Genomic DNA, 22,780 nt, shown 5'->3' on the forward strand with positions numbered 1-22,780 from the left:
GAAAATGAAAAATATCGATAACACTTATAAGATTGAGTGTCAAAAGAAAAAAAATTGAGCAGATTCTCAGAATTTACAGATTAACTGATGTTTGGCAAAAAGTTTGATACCTGCAATCTGTTTGATTTCTGGTACTGTCAGTTCTCGGGTATAAACACCATCAAATTTTTTCAATGTTGAAAAGATGATTCTAGAAATATTCAGATTGAGACCCATCCCAATAGCATCACTGGCTACAAGAACACCAAACTCACTACTTTCATCATTGAACATTGTTGCCTGCAAGCTTAAAGAGCACATGCACTCAGCAGTGAATTTAACAGTCAAAGTAGTATTGCTAATAAGCCAGCATATTATACATAGCATGATAATGTCATTGGATAAAATATTGTGTATATAGTTATTACTTCTTCCTGCTATCATACTTCAACAACTAGCTTGGTCCAAAGTTTGAGCTTTTACAGTGAGATGCTTATAATTATTCTGCTAGAGAAAAGTTTAGTATTATAAATTAATCAGTTGGAAGCATCTTGTACTCTCTGATTATCAGCAACATCACCAGCAATATCATCAACAGTAATGTCAGCATCACCATCCAAGCCTTTTCCCCTTGATTATTTGATCAACTATAGAGCAAAACTAACAGTTTTCTTTTGCTTGACTGAAATAACCATAAAACTTGATTTTCTGTAAAACAGGTTTTATGAGAAAGAGGAAAAGACCTGTTTTACTCGGAACTTATTTTCAAGTTTTATGACCAGCTAATATTGCGAACAAGGTTTTGCATAATGTCACCGAATGCTATAATTTCTCCATCGGAATGGTATGGAATCGATACAGATTCTAAAAAATCGAAAAACAATTAGTGCTGGCAAGTACAGTCAGTATGCATGGCCATGGACTGGTGTGTACTTGTACCACTATTTCAGCATCCTAGGACTTGTACCGATGCTAGTTTTGCACTAGAGCTGTATGGTACCAATCATACCGTCCTGTTTCAGCAATATTTAGAACCATGATCGAACTAGTTTCATAGAAAGTAACCAAGTGGTTTTGTAAAACTCATCCATCCAAGGTTTTGAACAAAACATGTTTTACTAAAAGCTAACAACTGAACAACTTCTAAAGGTTGAAAAAGTCCCATGGAAGATTTTGAGCATATTTAAGACCAGAAAGGTTGTCACAAACAACTACCTAGATAAAGGCTAGTCCGATAGATATCGAGGCTTATATTGTCTGGTGATCGGTTCAGTATGGTACAGATACGTACCATACCAAGCCAGGGCATACCAAGCAAGGGGAAAGGAAAGGGAGAGGAAATCAGGGAGGAGAGAAGAGAGAGGAGAAAGGGAGGGACAGGGTGGGGGAGAGAGAGCGGGCTCATGGAGAGGGAAGGAGGGGAAACAAAGATAGGATTTACCTTGGCATTAGTCAGCATCGACTGGCACTTGGTGTTGAAGGGGGGAGCGTGAGAGAGAGAGAGAGAGAGAGAAGAGAGCAAGGTTGGCCGTATCAATATTGGGACCCATACCAGTTATTGGCAATTCAATATAGGACACCCCTATGTCACACTATTTCAGATTGTATTAACAAAGCCAAAGCCGGAGAGGGAGGGAGAGAAAAAGTAAGGGAGGGAGAGGGAGGGAGGGAAGGGAGAGAGATGCCAAGAGAGGGAGAGAGAGAGCTCAAAAGCCCTTATCTCATCCTCTGTCTGCAAGGATTGCCCCTGTTACGAACGAAATAGGGGTCACTAATTTTTCTTTTTCTTTTCTTTTTTTTTTTGCAAATTCATAAATGAAGTTAGCATAAAAAATTTATGAGCCTCTATTTCATTCGAAACAAAAGCGACCCCATCAGGACAGCGGACGGAGGACAAAATGAGAGCTCTCGACCTTTCTCTCTCCCTCCCTCTCTCCCCTCTCCCTCTCCCTCTCGCCTTCCCCTGACGGATTTTTTACCGGTTCCATCCTAGTACGATTCGGTATGCCCCAAACCAGATGGTTCAGGATGATACCACCTTCCTTGGAAGAGAGAACGAGTACTCTCTCAAAGCTTCGGCCAAATGCGAGGGGAGGGCATGGTTTATATTTTATAAACTAAACCAACCGGTCGAATCATTCCAATTTGGTGTTAGTTTGGTTTGGTATGGGGCAAACCACCCAATTCAGGTCGGTTCGGCAAATGGTGGCCTAGATGCCTAGGTCATCCCATGGCTGCATTTGAGCAACCCCAACATCGAGGCATTTGGTGCTTTAAGGTGGGGCAGCTGCCAAGTGCATAGGTTGGCACCTAGGCAGGCATCTGGCCACTTCTTGGCTGCTTTTCTGCAAGATAAGTCCCTATTTCTGATACTATTTATTACTTTAAATTCAATCCATGTTTCTTCAAAGATATTATGGAAATATTATCTACCAAAGTATTTTCAAAGACTACACTTCTGCATAATAGCCAATTATTAGTTGTTCTTGAAGATTTGATCAATGTTAGATCATATTGTGAATAGCTTAAGTGGTTAACAACCTATCATTTATGAATACAATGCTTTATCATGCTTCGTCTATGAACCAAATATATGCAATGATTTGATTATACACGGCTAGGACAATCTAGCCACCGCCCAAGACCATGTTAGCATTTCGGCAACCTTGATGACCAAATATCAGTATGACCTTAAATTCCTAAGCAAACTTTGCACAAGAGTGATACTTACTGTTAAACCTATATAAGCCAGCTGGCAGTAAAATGGCCTTTCTTACTAGTTGCAAATTTAGTTCATTTAACTAATGAACTAATCTAAACTCCCCAATATTTGGAACAATTGGTGCTTTGTAAGAGGACTATATGATTGCTAAAGAAAATGCAACATATTGAGGTAGGGGTGGTTACAGTAGCTATAATGTTCTTCAACTGATTTTTACTGAGGCTGACTTCATACCTAGATATTTTTCCTTTTGTCACATTTTATTGGACAAAGTTTCTATGTTCCCCAGATAGCAAGGTTTGAAATATTGAGAATCGATACTGTACTGACTACTGACAAAGGGAAGATACAGCACACGCCTTATCAAGGATCATACCCAAGAAAGGGTATCAATGGGTGTGCACGAATACACTTTAAACACCCTTGGCATGGGCTTTTTGGGCCTCCATACTCTGGTATTGAGTTCCATACATGTTTTCTTGCCTAAGTACTATCATTTTGCAAAAAGAAAGACAGGAGAATTAAGTTAAATATTATAGTCAAGATTTCTACATGTTTCGAAGTCACTAACATGCATAAATATCATGTAACATCTCAAAACTTATGACCTAAAATACATTTGAAAGATAAATGTACTAAAATTAGCAATGAAAATGCAAATAAACAGAGAAAAAAATATAATTAAAGCATCATTTAATGATAGTAGCATCTACAACCCAAAATCATTCAAATGATCACTACCATCATCAACTATCATGTACATGGCATGAGCTTACTTATCCATATTATTCTATCAATTTTTAATCTTTCAAAATTTTATAGTGCATCCCGAAGAGCAGGTTCATGGCATGCACTCTTTTAGAGCATTCACATCATATCTTTTGGTGCAACGATTATCTAATTTTCTTCATGATTTAACAATATTTTTAATACTAATTAGCTAAATAGATAATTAATTTGAAATTTATGATAATATTGGACCTTGGCTAGGTTTGAAACTGAACAAGCACTGATCACATCAATTCTGGGCCAAATTATTGTATTTGCATCACTAGTGAAAAAATAGTTGCACATTGGTTCATCTAGTTTGAAAACTCTTGTTCTACACTGCCGCCTTTTTCATCCTCTTGTTTCCACCTTCAAATGGAAGAAAACAAAAGAAAAGCTCTTAATAACCAATTTACCCAAAAGCTTAAGTTGATGGGGTCAGGTCAATAAGATACACCAGGCTCAAGACTTACCCTCATATGCAGCTCAGACCATGCACATGGAGGGATCACCGAGTCAAGAGAAACTAGAATCAAAATAATAAATAACCATGAGTAATTAAATAAATAACTAGACTAGAGGGGATTTGAACTCATGACCTCCAGCAAACCTGAGTTCTAATGCCATGTTGACTAACCAATTTACCTAGAAGCTTAAACTGATAGGGAAAGGATCATCAATATATATAACACTTAACAGAAACACCCTTTGATCCACTTCTCAAGCAATGCTACATGTACTACTTAGCCTGGAAGTGGTCTGAGTTTGAATTGGGAAGAATCAAACTCAATAGGCCCTAAACCACTTAACCCATCCTTGATTCAGGCTGTTTGGATGATTTATCTGAATCAAGCCTGCTTGTACCGAATCAAACCTCCTTGTACCAATGAGGCCTCCACATGGTACATTTGAACACTACATGCTGAACCACTCAGTACTTCAAACCATGCCAAATAGTAATGCTTATTATTGTGTTACAATCAAGGTTTGACGTACTGATCGATATTGTACTATACTAGCCGTATCGTACCATATTGATATCAAAACGATATGCAGTTTTGCCATCATATTGACACTTGGTACACCTTGCCGTCTCCATACCGGACCCTATATGGCATCTTGTACCATACTACGTATCGACGCCATACTAGGATGGAATCGGTACAGGATCTAGTATTAAGACGGAGAACTTTGGTTACAATATCTAAAAAAGTTTCTTACATTGTCGAAAAATTTGAGTGATCGGCCTCCAATGGACAAGCCATCACATCCTTATGACAATTGTTCAAATTGGATTAGCTTATGCACATTGTGATAGTGAACCTCACAAAATTCTGAAATAGCTGATTAAATTTTTTTTTCTTCATATTTCTTCCTTTAATGTGCAAATGCACAATAACTATTTGCTAATATATAGATATAATAGACCTTTGAGTAATTGTCATTATAATGTTACAATGGCTGTTATTTTAAATTTTCATTGTTTATCCTAATAAAGTATTTTAAATTTAAGTGTTAATTAGATCATCCAATTTTATTTTATATCATAAATTTCATTAATTGATTCATACCAAAATATCATGTATTCCAATCTTATATCAGAAATGTTGCTAATCAGTTTATACCAAGAAGATCATTCATTCCCATTCCACTGGGAATGACTAATCCTCCAACTCACAATGGAATAAAAATTCCTTTATTTAAGGGAATGGTGATTCCAATAGAAATATGATTCTGTTACTTTGAACACTGGAATGGAGCCAAAGCAAGAATTCCATTCCATTCAAGATTTGTCATCTTAGCCAAGATATTGCCTTTTATCAGTATTAGGCACTTGCAGGTATGATACAATCAATATCCCAACCCTTACTATCTGGTTGATATAAACTGTTATATTCCCAATTTCCATTATATCAGTATTTCCTAATTAATATTTTACCAACTTAATTAATTTTCTATTATTAAATATTCAAATTCATGGCTTAAGATGGACATTGATCTCAAATTTACTTGTTGACTGAGATTTCAGTTTCTCAATCCCTAGGATGTGGTGGATATCTTGGAATATCTCCGTCTTTCCCTGTATATCCCAACTTTCCATTTCTCCAAAGATTTTCCAGGATCTCAGTCAGTCTTAGCATCGCTGCCCAACAAGATGGCCAAGATTGATAATATGACAACTATTTTTGCAATAAAAGCATACATACGATTTTGGTTGCCAAGTGCCTTCAAGACTGTTTCTTAAAAGAAGTTTAACCTATTTTCTTTTTTTTTAGTCGGGCTGGGTTAATCTTTAATATATCTACAGTGGATAATTATAAGTTAAACATCATAGAATGTATCACTATTTAAGGAGAATGTTTTCCAACATAAATAGGCCTTGTATGTGATGTGTGCAAGAAATCTGACTCTTGAAAGCACATAAACTAGCAGGACATGAAAACAAAAAGTATTGCTGCATTTTAGGGGGAAAAAAGAAAAAAGATTTATGAGCCCTAGGAAGCAAAAGAAAGCCTAAAAATTTAAGAAAAAAAAAAGTAAAGTCTGAAAATTTTCAAGGAATATAACAGATGCTGCTTTTGACAAATATAGACATACAAAAGAATGGTATCAGTAGATAGAAAAACAATTCTGAACATGCTTTCTGAAGATGGAAAAGGTCTAATATATATTATATTGACTATGAAGCATTTTGTACAAAAAGATCTATTAGTGACACATACAACAGAAATTTCCATTAAAAGGAACAAAAAAAATTACCTGCTTTGTTCGAGTCTCTGGTGGCAATGAGCCATAGACTACAGAACAAAGATGTTTTCCTCCATTTTCAATTTTTTTCTACACAAAAAAAAAAAGAAAGAAAAGATGGAATTTGTGAGATGCCATTTAGGGCAACAGATATATAGAAAACCTCACGGTCTTGTAACCAGTCTGCATAGAAATGTCTTATATTGGAAACAGAGCAATTAGACTGAATTACCAGATAAAAATTAGCTACTCAGTATTGACATTAACTAAAGAAAACCTAGAGCTTATCAGCTTCTTACAATTAAGGAAAGCCTGAAGCTGGAAACAGGTCTGTCTTGTAATTATTATATTTGTCATATATTTTGCTTGGATTTGGCTTGCCTCAGTTCTGTTCCAAAATTATCTATTGTCCACTTGGAATATAAATCTGCATTGGATGATAGGTTTTTAAAATGACAGAATCAACCATCTCGTCAATAAAATAGCATTCTCACCTTCCATTTCTTTCAAAGCATTTAGAAGTAGCTCAAAAGTTCTCATTTCTTTAAAATCACTTTCCTAAAATCCTCATGCATTACCATTAAAAAAAAAAATTGTAGTAAGGTAGTTCCCGTTGTGTTCCAGTTCTCACCTAACTTCTCTATAAATTGCAATGTTCCCCATGCACTGACACAAATAAATGGGGTATAACCTTGATTTCACCAACAGCCATCAAACCATTAGTTAAATGAGGGCATTACTTCAACCAAAAACTCCTTAATTGGGCCTTCATCGCATCCATTTTGGAACCTTAACCGCTGCCATCCTTGAGTCACATACTCTCATGATTAACAACTTATCCTTCTCAAAGCAAAGAACAATTGAAAGGAGGAAAATTGCTACTGCTTGCACCAAAATTTATATGATCACAAGTCACCCTTTCTCAGAGAGTGCAGTGCTCTTCTGAAATTCACCCTGTACAAGTGGTCTTTTAATGTAATTGTTCAATCTTGACCTCCTAATTAATAATGGAACTCATGATTTACTATGCTTTTAAAGAAAGGAATCTCGAACCATTGGAAAACAAAACCAATGGCACAAATTTTGAAACATAAAGCATCCGAAACTCAAACGATTTGAACTATTAAATGGCTTTCGAAATGGATACCTAATTTTACATTCACTAAAAACCATGAAAGATATAAGACATGGCTTAGAGGGCTCTAGCTTAAGGGCATAAGATTTGGTACATCTAGTCAGCTGATTCAAGGGCTAAGATCCAAGCATGTCTGATGGTGAGATTGAATCATTGACATTTATATCTCCAAACAGAAAACGAGGCCCTTGTAGTCTATCTCAGTATTGAAATGTAAGTATTGGCATTTTGGAGTCATTTCTCCAAAAAGACCTTTCGTAAAGGGCTCTAGCTTAAGGGCATAAGATTTGGTACATGTAGACAGCTGATTGAAGGGTCTAAGATCCAAGCATGTTTAATGGTGAGATTGAATCATTGACGTTTATATCTCCAAACAGAAAACAAGGCCCTTGTAGTCTGTCTCAGTATTGAAAGTTAAGTATTGGCACTTTGGAGTCATTTCTCCAAACAGACCTTTAGTGAACCAATACAGGGTTCAAAGTTCAAAATTGAGGAATTGCATTTCACGTCTGTATATAAACAAGACAAGGGCTCTGGCACTCCAAATGAAGGATTACAAAGAAGACCAATTAGTGAGTCAGGGTCAAACACATCATCCAACAAAAATATGTCGTTTTTTGAATTGCAAGATATCAAAAGTTGATTATTACCACCGAAAGTAGTAAGCATATTAAAGATCCTAAATTTGATAAGAAAGTTCAAAATTATTGTTAAAGCTCCAAACATGTCTCCTTCTCCATGCAAAGCAATCAACATGATCCAGAAATTGGGGTTTGCCATCATATAATAAGACCTTCAGCCTATCTTTCGAATTGTCAACTAGCTTTCCATGCTAGTATTTGCAACATTCAACATGACATGGCATGGTATATCATACCAAAAGCATGTCCTTGGCCAAAACAAGACTGTAAGTCATAAATCAACATTTGGAGACTCGGGTGGAGCTTGCCTGACCTGCCACCAGCAAATATTTAGGTCAGGTCAGATCCAATCATCCAAACTTGGAATGCTGAAGAACTTGTTTGAACTACTGACCCATAGTTATTCGGACCAGAATGAACGGGGCATCCCGACCAGAAAAACCTGGTGACTCCAGCCTTGGTCCAATTTGGTTCAGTAATTTATGCAATTGACCTGCTGAAAGCCCTCAGACCCAACTAGGGGTTTTGCTTGACCTGTCCCAACCTGGCAGGTTTCCGCGACTAAAGCCACCCTTTTCAACAAATTTCAGTAAAATGCAGCACCAGCTACTCATCTGACGGCTCTTGACCAGTGAGACAGAATAATAACTTGTTCTACTTTGATGATATAATATATTTATAAAAGATATCTATTTGTTATACTAACTTCACACCCTATGAATTCTAGATGGTTGAGGTAGGTCGGCGGTGCCTTGCCTTAGTATTCTCATAACATTAAAAAATTGAAATGCGACCGATTTTCAATTTTTGTCAAAAAAGGACAAGATTAAATGCAGTTCACTTTTATATTTACGGTGGTTTCAAACTGATAATTAAATGCAATTCACTTTTATCTTTTTGGTGGTTTCAAACTTTTTGTACTGAGTCTACTTAAAATTAGAGAATTTATCAATAAATTCATCATTTTTTCTTTTAAAACACCAATTGACAACATCTTTGGCTAGAGAATCAGTCAGTTGGAATCCACCATTGAAAATGTAATTCAGCTGTTCCCTTAAGGATCTAAAGCATGATAGAATATTGCAAGAACAGCATCAGGTATAGTAATCTAGTGGAAACTAAGTGATAATTTTACATCTCAAACAATTCTTAAGGTCATGGAAATAGAAGAAAAAATGTCATCATGATAAATTATTTCTCTTCCTGTGATTGATTGATTGCTACCAGATGAATTTCATTTGACAAAAGCCACATAGTACTAATATCTTCACAGAAAAGTCAGGTTTTATTGCATCCAGCATGCAGTAACTTACCAGTTTTCAGCATTAGGCAAACCAGATCATTAAGCTAAGCAAGATATCTCAAAGCACACACATTGCAACAAAATCTATCACAATATGAATCTTGCTCATAAATGGACATAAATGAAACGTGCATATTGTATACACTAAAAAGGTAATAATATAAGCATAAAACAACAATATATCATTTTATTGTACCAAATTATGATTAAAAATCAAAAGAGAAAAATTATGTTAAGGCTGACCTTCAACTTGTATATCTCGTGTCTTGAGAAAGTTACAATACAGTCCCCTGTTTTGATGTTGGAGAAAGATCCAAGTGGATATTTCAAAGGAATCAGAGGCGAGAGTCTGTCATAATATTGAACCTGAGTAAAAAAAAAACATGAGAAAAAATATGCAACATGTTAGACCTCATAAAATGAACTACAGAATCATAATTACCCAGGTATATTAGCAAGCTAGAATGTTTATTATATCCAGCAAACTTGACTTTCTTGCATGATCATTAAAGAAATATGACTGCAAGAAGAAAAATAATTTGAGCAGATTCTAGTAGATTTGCCATGGTTATTGGAGCATTGAGACATTAAAATGTAAAAAACAAAAAATATTTACCTTCCATGCATGCAAAGATCGCCGTTTATAAATGCCATAAAGGAATATGACAATAGTCTGGGTCTTAAAGACCATCAAACTGATGAATTGAAATAATAAAATGCATATTAACTTGTAAGCAGAGCTAAACTTTACTTAGTTTACTAGAAATAAATTGCTTAAGGATCCAAGGACTTGAATTTTCAAGGTAACACAAACAAGCTCCGCCAGCCAACTTCATGGTTAAGATACAGACTCGCAAGAGAAGGGAGATGCCCCATAACCAATTAACAAACATTAGCTTATATTGAGTTATATCAAAAAAGAAACGAAAATAAAAGAAATATGGGGCTTCTCTGCCTTAATGTGGGAGTCAACAACACAGGATGCAGGTAAATACACAAGACGTATAGATGCGTCGAACAATAAGGAAACAAGAACGTGACTGAATATTTATATAAGAAAATCATACAAGTCTCTATACTATATTATTTAGTGATCGAATATTTAAGTTTGAAGTAAATCAAGATATAACAAAAGCAGCATATAACTAAAAATACATTGAGTGCAGATATTAGCTCTTAAAAGTAGATAAGTTAGACAATTAGTTAATGTTCACTTGAGAATATAAGACATGATGTAAAAGACTAAAGTTACACCATGGGAAATTCTAAGCACGCAAGATAGCTAGTAGTTAAAATTGGGTACACCTGGAGTCAGAACAAATAATTAATAGCCAAGGAACCTCAAAAAGATGTGGTGGAATATAATTTTAGAAAGTGAGATTTTTTGGGATGAGCTGTTGAAAGAGTAGGCTGTCACCATATGGGATTTCATAAAAACAAATTGCAAGAAAAAGGTTCTCAAAAGTCTAAAGCAATAATATGCACATATAAAGTTTTAGAGATGCCACAGTAAGTAAGTTGATTAGTTGAAAAGATAAATCCCGCATTATAAACTGAAAGGAAAATAAGGCATAGCACTAAATATTGAGAAGAATAATACAGACTTGATAAGACCAACCCTTTCCAAATGCTGAAGAAATTTATAGGACCAAAAAACTAAAAAAAAGGGAAATGACATAGCATCCCAATTATCAAAATCATTTCAAATTACAAGTTCACGGTGAAGTTCTACTTCACATAAAACTTTGAATGGAAATAGCTCACTGTGCTGTGTCCCGGGGCATGCCACTGTCCTGAGTATCAGGACAGGGCACCATTCCAAATGTTGGGATGAGTTAAGAAATTGACCGAGATGAATGGGACATCCACTGTCCCTAGTGTGGGAACACGAGGCATCCGATTCCATGGAAAAACCAACATAGACCAGTTACATGATATATAAAATCTTGCTTAGAGCAGCATAGAGGACCAGTTAAATCATCAACTGCAACACTCACGATGTTACTACAATGCCATATAATGATGTTTGAGCCAAGGCTTCAAAATATGAAGGGTGGACACCCTATCAACAAAGGTGGGTACTGCAAGCCATACGGTGGATCATGCAGACAAAGGGTATTGATAGGTATGAATAGATAAACCCCAACTTGGAATGACCCTTTTGGCCTCCAAACTCTGGGTTGGATTTTTTTTCCCCTAATCATGTACTCCTTCTAAATGCTACTTATTGGCAAGAAATGAGGTTGAAGTATCAAGTTAAGAACCCTCGTCAAACTTCTCTGCATGTGCTGAAGTCATTAACATGCATAAATATCATATAACGTCACATCACTTGCAATTCAAAATACATTTTAAAGATATACATGTCAAAATTAGCAATTGAAATGCAAGTAAAAAAAAAAAAAAAGAAGTATACATTTATAATATCATTAAATAATAGAAGCATTTACAACTCAAAATCATTTAAATGATCACCATTATCATTCATGATAACATGCTAGGCACTAGCTTATCCATTTTGCACAAATTTCTAACTTTTCAAGATTTTTATAGCATGGTTCAAAGTGCAAATTCATTCCATGCACTGCCTTAGAGCATTTACCTTATCTCTTTCTGTGCATCAATTTATCTTCAGTTTTCCAGTGATATTAAAAAAAAATAAACACATAATAAATTTTTAATGAATAAAAAAATTTTAGTTAATAAACACCATTCCGTTGATTGTAGAAAGACCCCTTCTCAACATCTTCAAAAATCATCGCAAATATTGATGTAGGTATCGGAGATCAACCCAAAACCCTAAATTCATTAAGTTTGATCTTGGATTCTTGGTCTAGGGCATTAAACCAATGGCCAAATAAGGTTAGGTCTCAGTTTAAAAGAGTTTCCTACTTTCCTCTCAATTTGTCGATTAGTCACAAATTGGTGGTTGGATTTTTTGTCATTTTCTTTTGAAAAAGTGTATCAGAAAGGAATTTGCCTAGCTAGAAAAATTTTCTAGCTCAAAAATGGTCGTAGATTGGTTAATTGGCACCAAAACACCAACAGCAACTTGTCCCCTTTTCCTTCCTCTCGTTTCCATCTTCAAATGATGAAAACCAGAGAAATTCATCCTTCAACCCATTTCTCACAAGAGGCACTCAAGCATACTGATCGCTTCAGGATTGTCTGAGGCCAGTTCAGGACAAACTCACCTCAATCTGCCTCCGAACCACTTGCTCCACCATTGATTTGAGCGGTTTGGAGGGTGGTTTCCATCAGAACCAAGTTCCTTATACTGAGAAGGCCTGGCACGTATTGAGTGGTTCTCCTTGAACAGGTCGGTATTTCAATCCTTTGTCCAAGCATGATGTAGATCATATAACAAATTAACACTAACAAGAAAATACATGATTCAACCACAACAATATGAATTGGTGAGGTAATAGTTATCCATCACTATCAAGAAAATTTAAAAGTAACCTTGATCAGATCTCCAGTCACTTCAAGTATTCTCTGAATAAGAGGAACAGCTGCTGGATCTCCACAAAGATGAAGTTCATCTGAAGAAATCCCTAATAATGCACGTGTGAAAGAAAACCCCCTTGTTCTACACCCCACCATCTACGTAAAGCAAATAAGAGTAAGAAAATAAGACAATAATATATACAAGGACAAAATTTCTTGGGGCTATTTTTCTAGGAGTATTAGACAAAAGATCACCGTTTATCAAATCATGATCACAAGCAATGCTATTGTTATGAAAAGATCTAACACTCGGACAAACAATAAAGCACTACACATGATATAGTAGATCAATAATGGAATTGATCACAATTTAGTGGAGTGGAGGATACCTTCTAGAGATGAAAAAAATGCTAGGTACAGCTGTATCCTATGTTCTATTTGTAATTGCAGAACACCACAAAAATTGAAACCTATCCTTGGAGACTCAGCAAAGTGAGGGATCTAGATTGTATGTAACTTTTAGAGAATGAAGTGAGCCTAAGAAAACCTGGAAACAGTGAGAAAGGAAAAGCCTGTAATGAAAAGTACAGTAGTTTGATAAAAATAAATCGCAAAGGCAGATCATACGCAGATCCAACCTTATTGGATTTGGCTATGGTTTATAATGAATCTTATCAAGCAAGGTGTATATAAAATCCATCATAATTTATAACATATTTCACCAGCTGGGGCTACATAGAGACAAGAATGAATGACAACTTTAATCAAGGATAGCTGCTCGTCCCCCATCTGAATGAAAAATTTTACAATTTTCAAGTACAACCCAAAACAAACAATACAGCCAATTACATGTTTATTGCTTTGTAAGATTCAAATCAATGATTTTGGGCTGAGCAATGATAAAATCTGCATTTCCACGTAAGCCTTTTTACCATGCCAAGAACAACAAAACTAACTCTTGAAAATGACAGAGTCATTCTTATAGTAGTTACATAATGGCTTGCAGATAAAGAATTGCATGATGATGAACAATTCTTGATTATCTAAATGTCTCCTAAGTGATGCATGCAAGGATCCTGCATCTGCAACAGGGCATTTCAGATAAACAATTTCTTAATGATGAACCAATGGGAATCCATCACAGTGTCTTGTCATAGCATACAAATAGACGAGGATATTTCATTAGAACTGTTAATCCATTCTAAATACAATTAGCTCCATAAAAGGCCAACCAGAGCATTCTTATTTCATTTGAATTAATTACACAGAAGAACAGCATTCAGTTTCAAACCAATAATTAGTTGCAGCTGAAGAAAACATATGCCAAAATTTGTAGTATGAAACTATCATAGTAATGAGCAATTTTAAGCACTCCATCAACTTTCCTGTTTTTTGTTTTCCTTGTTTTGGGTTATCATTCATCCACATTTTTCTATGTCCTGGATAATGCAAAAGGGTAAAAGAAATTCCACCACACACCTGGATTTCATCAATAACAGCACACCGGTATTCACTGGTCAAATCAGCCATTTCAACTGTTACTGAGCTATGCTTTGCATCATCAATTTCCTCTCTTTCTTGTCCAGTAATCAAATTACAGGGAACTTTAGCTTTATTTAATCTCTGCGCCACCTCCCATGCCAGTAATCTTAGAGGTCCACAATATACTCCTTCAGCCAATTATGATGATTATTGAATTTGTCCCGGTATGTATACAAATATGCAATCTAATTGGGATGGAATACAATACCTGAGGAGCTTGACTCTAACCGCTTTAGAGCATTATATGTTTTGCCACTGTTTGTAGGACCAACATGCAAAAATACATTGCGTTTCTTTCTCCGAGCATTTGGATACCATGTATGTGGTTGACTGCAGTTAGAGATAGCTTAGGTAACAGAAACTCAAATAATAGTGTCTGATTGAAACATGAAAAGAAGGGAAAGAAACAGTAGTTTAAACTTTTATAAAATCACTTGCATGTTACGCTAATAGCTAAAGAGTGCTCAATGATCTAGGACAATGACAAATTAGTTCTTGAACTTTTAGTCAAATACAATGAACAACTTTAAGTATCGGTATGCTATCACAAACATTTTTTTAAAGAACAAGGGTGGTCCAGCAGTTGAACTTTAAACAAGGACTAAGATGTTTCATGACTTGCAAAAGAGTACTCAATGCTCTGGGGCAAAGGCAACTTGGTCATGGAAATTTTTAAGTCAAACACAATGAACAACTTATGTACTTGTATACTGTCAGAAACATTTTTTGAAGAACACAATTGGTCATGCTGTTGAACTAGGTTCAACAAGAACTAAGATGTTACACAACTTGTTTTGTACCACAAATTCATGATAGTAATACCAAGATACACAACTTGTTTTGTATCACGAATTCATGATTGTCATACCTAGACACAGGCATGAGTTCCAGATGTCTCAAGACATGTGAAAGTTCAACCTCTGGAACAAATTCCAACATTTGGAACTTCCATGAGATGTAAGAAATAAACATACACTGACATATGGTAGTTTATATTATTTTAACATTTTTCATGCTATATTATATCAAAAGATGGAAAGTTGGTACACTACTACACTTTATTTGAAGATTCCAGGCACTTCAACCTTTTTTGGTCCTCGGAATAGTTAAGGCATCAGCACTCGCACTATGGTGTCCTTCAGGTGGACATTCCAAATCCTGCACCAAATGCCAGTGAGTGCTTCAAACTGACATCAACTGAATACACCATCTTTAAGTACCAAAAGGTGTCCAGTTGAGTCATATCATGTGATGCTCAAGTGCTAAAAAATGTTGGTAATCTGACATCCATAGAAACTAACATGTCAAGGTAACCCAACATAATGCACTGGGTATTATCTGGAAAACATCTAAATTAAATGATTCTACAAACAAACATACTGAGTTGGTTTGTTGAACCGCCCCAAAACGAGTGGTTTGGAGCGTGCCGAACTGTACCGGTGGCTAATTAGTATGGTTCGGGCATCCAATTCGGAACGCCGGCAAAGATAGAGCAAGGGAGAAGGAAAGAGAGGAAGAGAGAGAGAGAAAAGAGGAGAAAAAAGGAAAAAGAAAGGCCAGTGGTGGCTGGCGGTGGCCCATTGAGGCCATTGGAGGGCTGTCGAGCCTCGGGGTCTCCGCGGTCCTCCGCGATATGCGAGAAGAGAGAGAGAGGGGGAAGAGAGGGGAGAGGAGAGAGGGGAAGGCGAAAGAGGCCATCGGAGGGCCGCCTGATGGCCATCGTGGCCTCTATCACTCTCTCTCATCCCATTTTCTCTTGTGGAGGACCAGGGAGCCCAGGAGGCCTCGGTAGCCCTCCGGTGGCCACCGTCGGCATTTCTGCCGGCGTCCCTTTCCTTCCCTCCCTCTCCCTCCTCTCTCTTTTTCTCTCTTTTCCTCCCCGGTTCATCTCCCATTTCCGTATCAGTTAGGACCCGGTATGGTTTGGCACAAGGGCATACCAACTCATACTGCTGGTCAACAAGCATAGCGTTCGGTTCCGAGTCAGCAATCCTTAATATAGACCATTTAAATTTGCTGTTTTGAAGTGAACAGACAAGATCATGAGCCCAATTATAAGTTCTTTTTTCAAAAAAATGACTGGCTTTGAGTTAAATTATACTGGGATTGCAAAAGTTTAAGAAATGCTTTTAAGACTGCAGGAGCATCTTCATCAGTTTCAAAGACCAGGACAACCATGCAGGGACATGGTAAATGTCATAGCCTGATATCATCTAAATGGATTTGAACAGACCACTTCTGCTGTACTGGTTTAAGCCAGACAGAACACCCTTATTGTTTAATTCAAAACAGACTGAAGAAATATTTTTTAAAAAAATTCTAGATCATGCAGACATCAGACAAGATCACGTGCGCAATTATAAGTTCTTTATTTTTTTTTTTTTTAAATGACTGGCTTTGAGTTAAATTATACTGGGATTTCAAAAGTTTAAGAAATACTTTTAAGACTGCAGGAGCATCTTCATCAGTTTCAAAGATCAGGACAACCATGCAAGGACATGGTAAATGTCATAGCCTGATATCATCTAAATGGATTTAAATAGACCACTTCTGCTGTACTGGTTTAAGCCAGACAGAACACCCTTATTGTTTTATTCAAAACAGACAGAAGTAATATTTTTTAAAAAATTTCTAGATCATGCAGACATCATGGTTCCAAAACTTGGAACTTTGAACAGGACTGGATATCAGAGAGAGAGAGAGAGAGAGACCTAGGAAGTCGATTTAGAAACTTGGATGAGTTTTACCGAGCCTGGCTCAAACATGTGAATATAGAAAAAATATTACAACCATCAGTTTTCCATTTCTAATATAATAATTAATAAAGTATTACGTTGCTACCTAATCAGAACATATGCTCAGTTGCAAAAGATAATACCAACTCCACCATGTAATGGCACTGCTTTGTGCAATTAGTTTGCACAGATAATGAACATGACTTCATTTATGTTAATGGGAGAAAATCAATGAGAGAGCATACGTAAGAGTAAGATAACTACTTATGTAGTGTGCATTGGGGAAGGGAGAGAAATGAGATAATAATGTTGGAAATATTTATTAGATATCACAGGTTAGCATCAAGAAACACTGTTATGTTAAATTTTACTAATACTGGATGAACAAAGAGCCATATGTAATGCTTAATATGTCTAGATCTTTTATGTGTTCAAAGGAACATGATTTGCAGATTGAGAAGAATTAAGAGATCTTAAGGCACCTCCACTCAATTTTGTTCACGGACACTAAACCAAGGGAGCTATGTGTAATAAAGTAACATAGGAATTGTAATTATTAAAAACAGAAACTTAAAAATGGGCACTAAAGCAACGTCTCATAGACTGGTGGAATGAGGTGATACCGCTAGTACCATACTGTTACAATGGCAAAAACATACAGGGATGGACCCCAGGATGCCACAACTGGTTGAACTAGTATGAACCGACCATACTGGTCCAATGCTGGTCAGTGTCAATGGTCTATATTCACTCTACAGGTTACATATGAGTTCCTTTTCGTTCTTATTGATTCTAAGTTCTAACATTGTCAGACCATCCCAACTGTACTATGGGCAGTGCACCAATCTGGGGCAAAACTGGTAAAGCCTTCACTGCTAGTATTTAAAGTTTAAAGCCTTGAGATAATGTTACACTTTTCAACACAAGGAAAAAATGGATTTAGTAGTAAAACAGAACAAGCACATGGAGAAAAGAGGAGAGAAGGGGGGGAACACCATTTGCTTTAGGCTCTTTTGTTTGGAGGAAAGAAACCAACTTAAAAGCATAGATCATCTCAACCTCTATTGCATGCTAACAGAAAATAAGTTATGAACATGATAAAAGTGCATACCAAATATTACCATGTGACATGCAAAGATTTTTAGGTACCATTGATCTTATAAACTTGACCAATATGCAGAGCTACCAAAAAACAGACCAATTTAGTCCTATATTTGGTCAAGGCATGAATTATCCAGTCCATACCAGTTATCATACAAGTTTTGGACAACCAACCTGAGTTGGCTAATTCTTGAATACGATAAATGCTAAGGGTCTAAAAATGAATAGAACAAAAAGATCAGAAAAATAAATATTAAGCCGTGATTGAAATAGACAGTCAAAATATACCATAGTGTGGTCGGTTGCTTCATGCTGGCTTTATTGTACAACATGATGTCGAGATATAGGTGCAGACACATCTGATAGAATTAATGCTGGGTATAAATAATTAGGAGGAGATTCTATGGTGTTATTTCAACAGCGCACTTCTTGCTTAATAGAAAATTTTTATCAAATGACAAAAAGACCCACAATGTTTCATGATTTAGTTTGAGGATATATTTATCAGAAACATACATCTACAGCTATTGCTTAGATGCATCTATGCAATAATGTGTCATGTAAGTTCTTACGTCAAGTCAGTCAAGTCGAACTTCCCTGAGATGTGATAACTGCTCAAACATCTGAAGCTGCACCAAGTGTGCAAACGGGTATTAAAATCCAACTTGAATAATATTGAGTGAATCATGGTATCTGCAAAGAATATACCGTAATCAATGTAAATCATCAACCATAAAGAGTAAAGACGAAAACAACAAAGGGAAAAAAAACACTTTCCTGCTGATTCGCAAATTCAAAAAATAAACTTGTTGAAATGCATAAGTAAATAAATAAATAAGAGCACAAGGTGAGCATATAATTACAAGGATGCATTTGGTAAGTTCCGCCAAGTACTGCTTTCAAGCCTGTTACTAATAAACAAGCTGATTTCCTAATCCAATTACCCTACTTAAGCTAAACTTTTGACTTAGAAATTTCTAAGGCATCCTAGCAAGGATACATCTTAGGAATAAAATTTTAATAAAATTTTGAACAACATTTAAGAACTAAAAGAACTGTTCATAATTAGACTTGCATGAAAAACCAACTAAAATAAACAAGAACAATTCAATGACCAGCATATGGTTCACGTGTTCGGTTATAGAAAGCAGGCACACGAACCTATTAGAAGATCCATAAATCCGGCAAGCTGAAGCCTAATATATACTTTGTATTGGCTTATCCCCACCCATGATTCTATGAGTATTGATAAAATATTGATCAATCAAGGCTTCCACATGTAACCTCTGGAAACTTTGAGCTCTTGCAAGATAGATAATGTAAACTGTTGCGGTGAATAGTCCGAGGAAACAGGTCAAGATATCCCAATCACAAGTCTTTATAATCTTCATGTAATTTAGGATTTTGCAATACATGGGTGTGTGTGTGTGTAGAAAGAGACAGAAAAGCTAAAAGCAAAAAGCTTGATCAGATATAGTGGAAAGGGTTGAGGAAGATGAAGACAGATGAAACACAAACTACAAAGATTGATGACTAGAAAATTTCATCTTTAGGGTATTATTTTTGCTGAATTTATTATGAGTCCAAGTGGTCAGTTTGTGGTTGTTTTCTGTTTAGCAGGGACCTTAATATTTTAAATGTCTTTTGATCTGACCGTTTTGATTAGAGACAGAGTGGTCTCTTTTAGTAATGGTAGTCCACAATTTTAAATAACGGGTCCATAACTTATCCCCGCCATCCAAATATATGGAAGCAACAAATTAAGCTAATGAAGATAAGTTATACAACCAGTTATTAGAATCTTGGACTACCAATATAAATGGAGCCAAATTGCTCTATATTCTCAACAATCAAACCACAATATATTTACATCTTATAAGAAATCCTTTCTAAATTAAAAGTAAAAACAAAGAGATATGTATGAGTTGTAACAATATCTCTAAACAATGTTTAAGTTCCTACCAAAACAAAATGGTATAATTGATACTATACTATTCTAACAAAATACCAGTAGCAGGTTGGGGCATAGGACAATGATCCTGGCCCGAAATGGGATGTCCCATGCATCCTGACCAAAACTAGCTGAGACAATAAGCACCATAGCCAGGTCGCCACTACCATGGCCATGTTGGCAAACACTAAACCTGATCCAATCAGCTTGGCTTGTTCGAAAATAAAATGAGAGAGAGAATGCAGGGGCCAATGCTCTCTCTTTTTTCTATCATGGAGGGAGTGCTAGGAACCTAAGGCTTTGGATGGGGAGGGGGGGTGAGAGAGAGAGAAAGAGAAGGAAAGGGAAGGAGGTGTGATCCAGTACTTCCTTGCAACTTTTAACCTACTTGATACTGGAATCATCACATAGATCCACTAAGTGACAATCTCCTCTTTTTTGGCCATTAATTGGTAAAGGAAAAAAAAAGAGAGAAAAATAGGAAAATTCATACCAAAAATATTTTGTTTGGCTTGAAATTTGAATATGTTGTAGGGTGACCATCAACCCAAAAAAACTAAAAATTCATTTAAGATAACAAAAAGTTAAAAAATTGAGAAACAAAAAAGATAAAAAAATGAATTATAAAAATATAAAAAGCATGCCAATGGATGCAGTCATGCAACACCGTCCCAAGTGTGGCCTTGTGAAAAATCAGCATCACCATTGGTACCAATATTTTAGTAAAGATTTTAAACTTCGATGGGATGGTGGGATATTCCACCATCCTCAGTGTTAGGACATGGCGCATTGGGAAATGGACTGGCATGGGACAAGATATCCACCATCCTCAGAAGTAGAGCATCTCATTCCATGAGAAAATCAAGACAGCTCTATTCTACGGTATTTAAATACAGTAATATAGTGGAAATGGTAAGTTGCATCAAATTATTTGACCCCAATCACTTTTGGTCCTAAACTATATCATACTTAGTCCTTCATGTGATAATAATAAAACTAATTTACATCCTTACCAACATCACATTTTCACAGTAAAAGGTGTCATATTATGATATTTTCAAAGTATGGAATACGTCTCTTCGATTGGATACAGAATGACATGCAGCAAATTAGCAACATGTGACATCAAACACCTTAAACACTTGTATCCATCAGATTGCTTCGAATCATAGAAGGGTAAGAAGCATTTTCCCTGATTGCAACCTTGCAAAGGTGAGAAACTACTACTCAGTTTGAATTTATCGACCGATTCTTGTGACACCATGTTTCCCTCACAATCCCCAGCAGTAAATATGTTACAAATATCTACCATTAAGGCTCACAATTTTGCAACGACGTCAAAAGTTGAACTTCTAAAACTTTTAGGTTCCTCAATTGTTAATTTTCAGTCGTGAACCAAAGAATAGGTAGCAGACCTATTTCATGTTTTAATTGCATCATTTGGGACTAGCTTATGAAGATAGCATGTGGCAGAATTAGACAATCATGTTAGAGAATGCACTGGAAATGTTATGTTCTCAAACCCCCAAAAAGAAGGATCTTTCCAACAAACCGTGGATTCAGTTTTCATTACAGAAGGTAAATTCTCACAGATTCCATACCTATTCCCGTGCATAAAGACAAATGGATGCGGCAATTCTCCTCTACCAAGAGCTTGCTCGTATTATTGCACGGATTAAATGATAAAATATAAAAAATTTTAGAAGCAACAATTACTACAACAAAAAATCATGAAGAAAACGGACGGGCTAAGCCAGTTCGTCGTGCAACCCAAACATCATTACAAAGCCTGATTAATTAACCTAACCGATGGTTCACTTCACCCCAGTAAAGTACTATAAACAGCAACACTGGTACATAGATTTACAATATTCCAGCAGTATCATTAGAAATTCAACACAAGTACAAAACCGAAGCCCCAATTCCACATCCATACTCATTTCCCAGTCAAAGCAAGACAGAAAGCGTAGGTTTCAGTTTAGTGCCCAATACCATTAAGGGCAAAACCCCAAACGAGAGAAGGAAATCAACAGAAAGAAGCACTAAAAATCCCAAAAAGAATCACTAGCAATCATACATACAGAGCAGTTTGCAATCCAACAAGCACCAGCGAGAGAACAAACCGGAGAGACTGAGGGGGAAAGGAAAGGAGGAATAGGAGGAGGAGGAGGACAGCTTCTTGCGAAAGAGGAAACAAGCCATTGGACTTGATGTGGAGGCCGAGATCTTCTTCGCGTTGGTCTCCGCTGGGACGCTTCAAGACATGGAGAGGCGGGGGAATCGGGGAAGAGCGGGCCGAAAGGCTCCAGCGCGGAACTTCGGAATCCCACTTTCACGCTCACGAAGGGTCGATACGGACGAGTGCTTTACCTAAATAATTAAAAAAAAATTATTTATAAAAATAATTTAAATTTTAATTTATTTATCAAATAATGCAAACCGTATATTGAATGACGTTTTATGACGGCCACACCGATCCTTTTCCACCTTTTTTTTCTATGTAGATGATAAAAAAATAAAATAAAATAAAAAATAAAATTATTATTTCAAATAATATTTTTTAAAATATTATTTGAAATGACGTTTTCAAAAATATCATTTGAAATGATAAATTTAATTATTAATTTTTTTAAAAAATAAAAATTATAAAAATTATAATTTTAAATTTTTAAAAAAATAAAAATTATAATTTTGATTCAAATAAAAAT

General features: G+C 36.0%; 1 protein-coding gene and 1 long non-coding RNA gene across 6 annotated transcripts in view; both read right to left on the reverse strand.

The window, feature by feature from the left end:
* LOC105053371 (ATP-dependent RNA helicase SUV3, mitochondrial) overlaps window positions 1-22,419 on the reverse strand; it is a 33,340-nt gene extending 10,921 nt beyond the window's left edge. For 2 of the 5 annotated variants that reach the window (XM_019853427.3, XM_019853426.3), the window contains exons 1-8: window positions 22,154-22,419; window positions 18,694-18,814; window positions 14,494-14,615; window positions 14,223-14,413; window positions 12,759-12,899; window positions 9,540-9,662; window positions 6,230-6,307; window positions 111-279 (exon numbers count right to left, since the gene is read on the reverse strand). In XM_019853427.3, the coding sequence (XP_019708986.1) occupies window positions 111-279; window positions 6,230-6,307; window positions 9,540-9,662; window positions 12,759-12,899; window positions 14,223-14,413; window positions 14,494-14,615; window positions 18,694-18,814; window positions 22,154-22,274 (1,066 nt within the window). In that variant the 5' untranslated portion in view covers window positions 22,275-22,419. Of the gene's footprint in view, window positions 1-110; window positions 280-6,229; window positions 6,308-9,539; window positions 9,663-12,758; window positions 12,900-14,222; window positions 14,414-14,493; window positions 14,616-18,409; window positions 18,481-18,693; window positions 18,815-22,153 lie in introns of those variants that run through there. The other 3 variants (XM_029267077.2, XM_010934487.4, XM_073245118.1) reach the window with 3 other exon arrangements.
* LOC140852153 (uncharacterized) lies at window positions 8,230-9,532 on the reverse strand. Its single transcript, XR_012135128.1, has 2 exons — window positions 8,388-9,532; window positions 8,230-8,306 (listed from the first exon to the last, which is right to left on the reverse strand). It is a non-coding gene; the product is annotated as an uncharacterized lncRNA (long non-coding RNA).
* Window positions 22,420-22,780: the final 361 nt, after the last annotated feature.

This window comes from Elaeis guineensis, chromosome 10, assembly GCF_000442705.2.
Source record: "Elaeis guineensis isolate ETL-2024a chromosome 10, EG11, whole genome shotgun sequence".
Classification (NCBI taxonomy): Eukaryota; Viridiplantae; Streptophyta; class Magnoliopsida; order Arecales; family Arecaceae; genus Elaeis; species Elaeis guineensis.